This window comes from Lynx canadensis, chromosome B2, assembly GCF_007474595.2.
Source record: "Lynx canadensis isolate LIC74 chromosome B2, mLynCan4.pri.v2, whole genome shotgun sequence".
NCBI lineage: Eukaryota > Metazoa > Chordata > Mammalia > Carnivora > Felidae > Lynx > Lynx canadensis.
Genome location: NC_044307.1, coordinates 152687435 through 152695868, shown reverse-complemented (window position 1 = coordinate 152695868; position 8434 = coordinate 152687435). Strand labels below are relative to the sequence as shown.

The window sequence follows — 8434 nt, the reverse complement described above, 5'->3', positions numbered from 1 at the left end:
GAAACAGAAGCATCTGGACCATAGCTGAATCCCACCTCATTCGCTCATGCCTCCTTGAGATTTAAACAAGAAACAGCCAATAAAATCCTCATGGCGCCAGGAGAAGGGGCCCAGGATAATGGGATGGCCAGGCGTTGGCCCCACACGGGCAGGTTTTGGGGTTTGGCCCACAGGCAGCTCCCAGTGTCAGCTGCCACGTGCAGGTGGCAGGCTGCTGCAAGAAAAGGAGCAGGGACAGTAGCTCCATGGTCCTTTTCACTTTTGTAGATTGCAGTTTCAGACTTGTTGCATTTCTAGTTGAATTTTTATTGTAAACTTTTACTTAAAAAATAAAACTCTCAGTGTTTGAAGTGGCAATGGCCGACAAGTCCAAAGAGCAGGGCAGAGGAAAAAAACAAAACCAAGGACACAGCTGAAATACTTGAACCAGCTGGTGAACATGCACACACCTCCTCTTGGCTCATTAGGATAAATTCCTAACCCTAACCCTAACCCCTAAACCCTAAAAGCTACCCCCACCCTCACGTCACGGGACCGGAAATTAGGGTCGCACCGAGCGTGCTTACATCGGGCTATTTCCTTAGTCCCGCCTCCTCTCCCTTGTTACCCAATCGCTTCTGACTCGCCGTTCCGCGCGCCTTCCGGTAGCCAACTTCCGCCTTCCGGCCGGACAGTCCGAGCGTGCGAGTGGCCGGTCTTTCCAGCTGCATGGCGGTGGCCAGCGCGGGGCCGGCTGAGCTGGGCTTCGTGGAAGCAGCGCCGGCGTGGCGGCTGCGCAGCGAGCAGTTCCCAAGCAAGGTGGGCGGGCGGCCGGCGTGGCTGGGCGCTGCCGGGCTGCCGGGGCCAGAGGAGCTGGCCTGCGCGCTGTGCGGCCGCCCGCTGGCCTTCTTACTGCAGCTCTACGCGCCGCTGCCCGACCGAGCCGACGCCTTCCACCGCTGCCTCTTCCTCTTCTGCTGCCGGGTGCCGCCGTGCTGCGCCGGTTTGCGCGGTGAGCGGCCGCTGCTCCCGAGCCAGGGCCCGGGTCAAGTATGCGAAGGGCAGCGCCTGGGGGCGGCGGCGGGGGGACGGTGGAGAGTCCAGCGCAGCGCCTGGCCCCCACCCCCCGCCCCGCTCAGCTTCCTCACGCATTCTGGGCCCCAGCTTTTGAGTTTAATCGGTTGGTACGAAGTAGGCGTTGTTATACTGCAATAATGAAAATTGTTTTTTAGAAAGCTGGGCCCAATAACGTTTCCATATTTGTGTAGAATCAATGTAACTTAACTGTTAGTCTCATTATTTAATTATATTGAATAAGCCCAAAGATCCAATTCAAATTGCTGTGGGTACCAAACTGGTTTCTTGTTCTTTTTCACTTTTTTTTCCCTTTTCTCCCCTTTCGGAAAATAAGATCACTGAAATCAAAACCTGTGGTCTTTTCAGTCCTGTGTGGACCAGAGTCCCCAATATTTGGATTGCTATATTGTTTTACTTACGGTATTTACAACATCTCTTCTCATTTTCTTATAGTTTTTAGAAATCAGCTACCCAGGAAAAATGACTTTTACTCATATGAACCACCTTCTGAGAATCCTCCTCCAGAGACAGGAGAGTCTGTGTGCCTCCAGCTCAAGTCTGGTGCTCATCTCTGCAGAGTTTGTGGCTGTTTAGGCCCCAAAACATGCTCCAGATGTCACAAGGCACATTACTGCAGTAAGGAGCATCAGACTCTAGACTGGAGATTGGGACATAAGCAGGCTTGTACACAATCAGGTGAGTCAGTTCTTGTAAGTTTCAGCTCCCTTTCATAGCATCTGTCAACCCAGGTTTTTTGTTTTGAGGATAAAAGTTAAGATTAAAGAAAGTATGATACTTTTCCAAAATTTTGGTAACTGGTGATATGAACAGCTCTATGAAAGGAACTGTGACGTCCCACCTACTCAGTTATGTCCCACACTTGCCTCAATACAGGCATTTAATTTATGACCCGTAACCTGAAATGCTGGAACTACATGTATTTATTTGGCAAAAATGTTAACTACATGGAATATGCCTTAGAAATGGGAAATTATTGGACCCTCTATAAAACTAAATGACTAGTACTTATGCTAGTTACCTTTTCTTGTTTCAGAATATTTGGACAGAACAATTCCAGACCACAACTTCCTTTTTCCAGAATTTGAAATTGTAATAGAAACAGAAGATGAGATTACACCTGAAGTTGTTGAAAAAGAAAATGAATCAGAAATTATAGGAAGCATGGGTAAGGGATCAGTTTTAGAACCTTTATTCATTAAGTGATTAAATATAATGCTTGAAAGAAAAGGCTCAGTATGTCAAGACAAGAGGTAGGTACTGATAGGAAAAGTTAACCCACTTTGGAGTATGTAGCCTATACTATTCAAATATTATATCATTTGAAAATATACTTCCTGTACCTCCCCTCCTTGGCATATGTATCAGATATATTCTAGTTCTGATAAAGACATGTCAGGGCAAGTATCCACGTGGTCATTTGGGTAGGGCTCCACAAGATGCTTGAAACTTGGTACGTTCCTCTGGATCCAAGATATGTTTCTCAGATCGAGATCAAATAAGTGAGAGTGCTTAGTGTTTGGCAGGTGACCAGGGTCGTTTAAATGTTTCTCTTTCGTGTGGCCGGTTTCAGATTCGCAGTTTTACAGGTTATCTGGAGATGAACACACTCTAGGTGTAGTGCCTAGGCCAAAGCAAATACCTAAGAGACAGATTAGTAGCCAACATTTATCCAACACTTAGTCTGTATCAAGGGCTGTTTGTGTGTGATCTCATTAAAATCCTGAAGGCAGTAGAGTTAGAAACTGTACTTCATTTTGCAGTGAGGAATTTGAGGTTTTCCATGTAATTTGTTTGGTCATGTAACCGAAGCTGTTAAAGTTCTAGAGCTGTAGTTTGAGCTCACATGATATTGACTCCAGAATTTGAGCCCTTAGGCACTACAAAAGGAGGTTTTAGAATCTAAATAGACTTTAGAATATCAGCTTACTGGTTTATAGTTCATATTCAGGTGATATCAAAAATATCCTTTGGTACATGTAACACAGACTAAATTCTGTTGAGGACAGCAGTGGTTCAGATAGCTGGGATTCCAGGAGAGGAGTGTGAGGAACAAGTGGGTAGGTCAACAGGGAGCTTGTGATGGCTGAATGAGTATAACAGCTGCGAAAAATGCATGAAACACGAAGAGATAGGGAGAGTCCAGATGCCTAAAGGGCAGTAGTGAAAATAAAAGGGTCAGTATCTGTTGGGTGTCCTGTCATCTCTGCTGGACACAAGTCCTAAACCCAGGACTTGGGTCTGTTCTTTTCATTTGAAGCTTTAAAGAGAGGTACTTACTAGGAACCTACACAGTAAAGTGGAGTGCCTGGAAAGTCAGATGGTCTTGAAGCACCAACTTCAATGAATTAAAAGTTCAGGGAAAGCCTGTGGGAACATCTGGCCTTCACTCCAATTTAACACTAAGTTGGTTGTTTGAAATTTCCTTTCCTCGGCATGTGGAAGATGTCAGGCCATGGGGATTATTCCTATTGTCCTAGCAGTTACATTGATGATTTTTCAGGTGAAGTACCTGAGGAGGAATTGGATTCCATGGCGAAACATGAATCCAGGGAAGATAAAATTTTCCAGAAGTTTAAAACTAAAATAGCCCTTGAGCCAGAACAGGTAAACTAGAATTCATACAACTCTTTCTTGTGTTCTTTTCAGGTGGTGTTTTCAGGGTAAAATCCCTGAGAAGAGATAACTACAGTAAAGCTAGGGTCTTGTTACAGGAATCCTTCACACAGATGGTCTGCTGATCCTTTCAGTAGTTACTGAAAGACTACAGGTTGTACTGTTTATCATGTAGGGTCTAGAGTCTAAAGAAAGGATCAGAGATAGCAGATGAATAAGATACTGCCTGTGATGCAAGAAGTTTGCACCAGTGGCAGAAAGAAAAAAATACTTTTGCCCATGTGTCCAACAGGGAACTCTTGCTTATGAAACCAACATGACCTGTAACACAAACCCTGGTTTTGTGAAAAGAAAAATGCGCTTTGGTGTTGGCCAGAGTCCTGGATCCTTGAGTTACACTATAAGCTCTGATGTAACTCCATCTCCAGTGTGAAAAAAACAGGGTGGTTGTGCGGATGAAGGGAGGGTATAGGCACATAGCAAGTGCTCAGCAGACGTTTCTCTTCTTCATCTCTGTTCTTCCATTAACATCATTCTTAAAGACATTCGCCATAAACCTAAATCACTGAAGGAAACTCAGCTAAACTCCTATAAAGCAGTCACTGAATCAAGTACCCAGGGGAAGAAGATCATGGGAAGAACAGACCCGGGTCCTAAACACTGAGAAGGTAGTTTTTAGCACTGTATATGCTTGTGACAAAACAGGAAGGCCACTCCGTTGATGTATAACACCTAATGAAATTTATCTCTGTAGTATTTATCTAAACAAGTGTTTCACTTGGCATTTGTCCCTTTAAAATTTTTAACTGAGTTTAAAACAGGTTCCTTTTATCTGTGTGAAAGTAAGCACAAACTCTGGGCTACATTTTGGATTCAGAAACTACACAAAATACTCTTAGGATTCCGATTCTAACCGTATCATCTTTTATGAAATACGATCTTGATAACCCAAGTCAGATAAGCTAAAATGATGACACTGAGAAAGCATTAATGGTGCCAGGTCTGAGGTGAGGGAACCTCACTGTGTTTCAGATGAGTGAGGGGAACTCATGTGTAGGAGCATGTGCAGAGTTTCTCCAGATTATCAAAGCACATGTTACCAAGGGCGACTTAGGTGAGTGATTTGAACATGATCCTGATTGATTTTAGGTTCTCAGATATGGCAGAGGGATTGCACCCATCTGGATCTCTGGTGAAAATATCCCTCAAGAAAAGGATATTCCAGATTGCCCCTGTGGTGCCAAGAGAATATTTGAATTCCAGGTATGACCTCAAAAAGTATTCTAATATACAGTCACCCTGGGTTATGTAATTAAATGCTATAAAACTTCACTGAAGTAACATATGCACATGGGTCTTGTTATTTACAGCAAGTGCCTTGTCCCACCTAAGGGACACCTTGGTCCCACCTTGTTCCCTGGAGGGAAATGTCTTTTACTGTTTTATCTGGTAGTCCTTTCTCTTTCTAAATAATGTGCTTTTTCTGATAACTTGTCAGTTTATTAGTTTTGAGACATTATCCGTTGACTGACTTGTACAATAAAAAGGATTTAAATGTAGTTGCTTCTATCATCTTGACCACCCCTCCCCACCTCTCAGTATGGTTAAATCATCATTTTTAGTGTCTCCATTTTGTTACATTTGTAATTTTAAATATACCTTCTTTTCTTGTTCTGGCACTTAAGGCCTTTGTACTTGGTGACAGGAAGTGTTTTAGAGGCCCTACTCAGTTTAGGGTTTTTGGATCTGGTAGGGAAAAAATGGATATAATCATGAAGATGGGTTTTCAAAAGGAACTGTTACCACAATCCATTTGGGTTGGGTAGAAATGCTCTTGTACTGTGGATTTACTAACTTTACAAAGTGGTAGGTGATAACTTGTTTCTTGAGTAAAAAAATGAATTGTGAAAACTATATCCAAAATTAATTAAGTTAGTGTCAAAGCCGGAGACTGAAACACCCAAGATCCCTATCACCCTGGCAAGGAAGGTATGTTGAAAACAGACCTAATTGTGTGTGTCATCCTCTCCTCAGGTCATGCCTCAGCTGCTCAACTACCTGAAGGCCGACACTCTGGGCAGGAGTGTCGATTGGGGTGTTGTGGCTGTCTTCACCTGTGCTGAAAGCTGCAGACTGGGGATTGGCTACACAGAGGAATTTGTCTGGAAGCAAGATATAACAGATACACCCTAAAGACAACATCATAAAGCCTTACAAATGCTCATACTGTCTTAGGCCTTGCAATTCCATTACTAGGACTTTATCCTAAGGAAATAATTATACCAGAGACAAAGATGTTGTTTTTGGTGACTTTACAATGTGTAAATATTAGTGAAACAAAAATGTCCAGTGACAAGTAAATAAATTTTGGTGTATTCCTACAGCAGAAGGTAATGCAGTCTTAATGATACAGACCTATATGCACATCAAATAAGATACAGGTTTAAAGGGACACCAAGATACTCATAGTATGTTCATATCCTTTATAAAAGTATTTTTATATGTTTCTGTTCACAGAAATCTGGAAGGGTACATACTTGGTGTGAACTAATTAACTATGAATGGTAAGACTAAGTGAAGTGATTGGTTTACCTGTGTTTGTTTCTTTCTACTTGAATAAAAGTGGGTTAATTGCCTAATTAAGACAATCTATTAGAGTGTTTTTCCTCCTAAAATTTGCAGTGTTAAAACCAAGAGAAAATTATTTGGGTAAAACCTGAAGAGATTTGTCTGGTAATCAGACAGGCTCTAGTATACATAGAGGTCCAGAACAATGAGAAAAATAGGCTGGTGCGTGTGAGGACTTCAACTGAATTTGAAGAGAAGCTCTACCTCAAAACAACCTTGATCAGCCAGCAGCACTGCTCAAAAGAGACTGCGAGGCAAGAATGATGGTCTTCCCCTCTATCTCAGTACCACATGGGAAGTAAACCCGAGGAACGAGGTAGGAATGAGGCGCTGGAATTTCCGTAGGGAAATCTAGCCCAGGACACAGCAGCCTGAGGGAAGGCCCTGAGGTCAGCCAATCTGTTAACCATGCTAAGGCTCCTAGCCCCGAGTGCTTTACAGTGACGTCTTTGAACAGCAGTGATGCCAGCCCAGGACTAAAGCAAGCATGAAGGACATTGCTGTTGGTCAGTGCTTGAAGACCGACAGCTAATCTACATTGGTTCATATTCTCCCACACCTATCCCCGCTGGCCTGGAAATGGCACTGCCGCCCTAAGTACATCTTCTTGGATGTTACACCATCTGTTAATGTCACCGACTACTTGGCTATTTGACTGTAATTTTAGTTGAGCAAGTCCTGGCTTGTTAGCCCATGTTATACGTGTACCTATATTTAAAAAAGATTTGTGTATAAAATACAGTGAAATGGAGCACATGGGTGGCTCAGTCGGTGAAGTGTCTGACTTTGGCTCAGGTCATGATATCCCGGCTCATGGGTTCGAGTTCACATTGGGCTCTGGGCTGACAGCTCGGAGCCTGGAGCCTGCTTCCAATTCTGTGTCTCCCTCTTTCTGCCCCTCCCCTGCTCATGCTCTGTCTCTCAAAAATAAACAAATGTTAAAAGAAAGAGAGAACACCAGAGACTTGACTCCTAACAAAAGAACATGGCACTTCTGTAGTCTTTACAAAGGTATCAAGCCTCTGTCTGGGTGCAGCTACTCATTTGCAGGAAATACAGAGAACAGAAGAACAGGCTGAATAACACCATGAATTTGAAAATAGCAAAACATATACTGAAAGAAACTACCAGCTAAATGGTGTGTAAATTTTAAGGAAAAGAGATGGAAGAGGAATATAAGGAATACGTGCATAAAAACACCAAATTGTTTTTAATGGAAGACTGCCCTATATTAGTAATTTAGGTGATGACTACAAAATTCGAGATAACATCTATTGGTGGGTAGCGCTGTGGCTGGGCAGGAGCAGAAGGAGGGGTTTCAGGGACACAGGCAAGGTTCCAGGTGGTGGCTGCAGGGGTGTCTACTGAGGAGTACACTGTGCTGGACATATTTGTTAGGCTATCTGTGTGTGCGGTGTTTCACAGGTAGAAGTTTCAGAATTCAGAAGAGTGATTAGGAAGAAGATATGTCAACAAGAACTAAAATGTAATGAAAATTTTCATTAATAGGAACCAGAGAATACTTAGGAATTAATTTTTATGAAATGTAGAAGCCCTATATGAAAAAATTATAAAACTTTACTGAAGAATCTAAGAGAAGATCTACACGTGGAGAGAGATTTCTTTCTTGGATAGATGTCTTTCCAAATAATCCTTAACATTACTGATATCAATGGCCATAATTAAGGAAACAGGTAAATACATAATGGTACCTAAGGGATGTCATACATTTGTGATGCCACTGGACTCCCTATCATGGAAATGTGTTTATGACCTACTGATGGGGAAAAAAAGGCAAAGCTATATAAAACTGAACATATGCTTTAGTATTTTCTAAATATGGGATCAAAAGCACCCCAAAAGGAAAGGACCTGTACAGAATGGGGCTTGGGAGATACCCCGGGGCAGTAAGCAGAAGAACTTTTTCCTTTCTGATTATATGCCTCTGAACTGTTTGAAAATATACTTTTACAATTAACTCCAGCAAGAACACCCAAGAACTTACAAATTTCCAGCTAATGTTCATGAGAAAAAACACCTCACTAGGCTGTACACACACCCCAGCTTTAATACTGAAGGACTTTGCCCTGGAGCCTGATTTTGCCACTCACTGGCT

The 8434-nt window shown here is 42.7% G+C and overlaps 1 protein-coding gene across 1 annotated transcript; it reads left to right on the top strand.

Annotated features, from left to right (window-relative positions):
- Positions 1-666: 666 nt before the first annotated feature.
- On the top strand, positions 667-6342 carry PDCD2 (programmed cell death 2). The gene is made up of 6 exons (XM_030316836.1): positions 667-991; positions 1510-1752; positions 2111-2242; positions 3578-3681; positions 4840-4953; positions 5725-6342. Exons 1-6 carry the CDS (start codon positions 709-711, stop codon positions 5881-5883), a joined length of 1035 nt encoding a protein of 344 aa, XP_030172696.1. The 5' UTR covers positions 667-708; the 3' UTR covers positions 5884-6342.
- The last annotated feature ends 2092 nt before the right edge of the window (positions 6343-8434 follow it).

Excerpts from the sequence above, each read along its gene's own strand:
- PDCD2 (XM_030316836.1), top strand. The coding sequence starts at position 709 with ATGGCGGTGGCCAGCGCGGGGCCGGCTGAGCTGGGCTTCGTGGAAGCA. Across the intron at positions 992-1,509 it reads GTGCTGCGCCGGTTTGCGCG|TTTTTAGAAATCAGCTACCC; the intron begins GTGAGCGGCCGC and ends ATTTTCTTATAG. Across the intron at positions 1,753-2,110 it reads GCAGGCTTGTACACAATCAG|AATATTTGGACAGAACAATT; the intron begins GTGAGTCAGTTC and ends TTCTTGTTTCAG.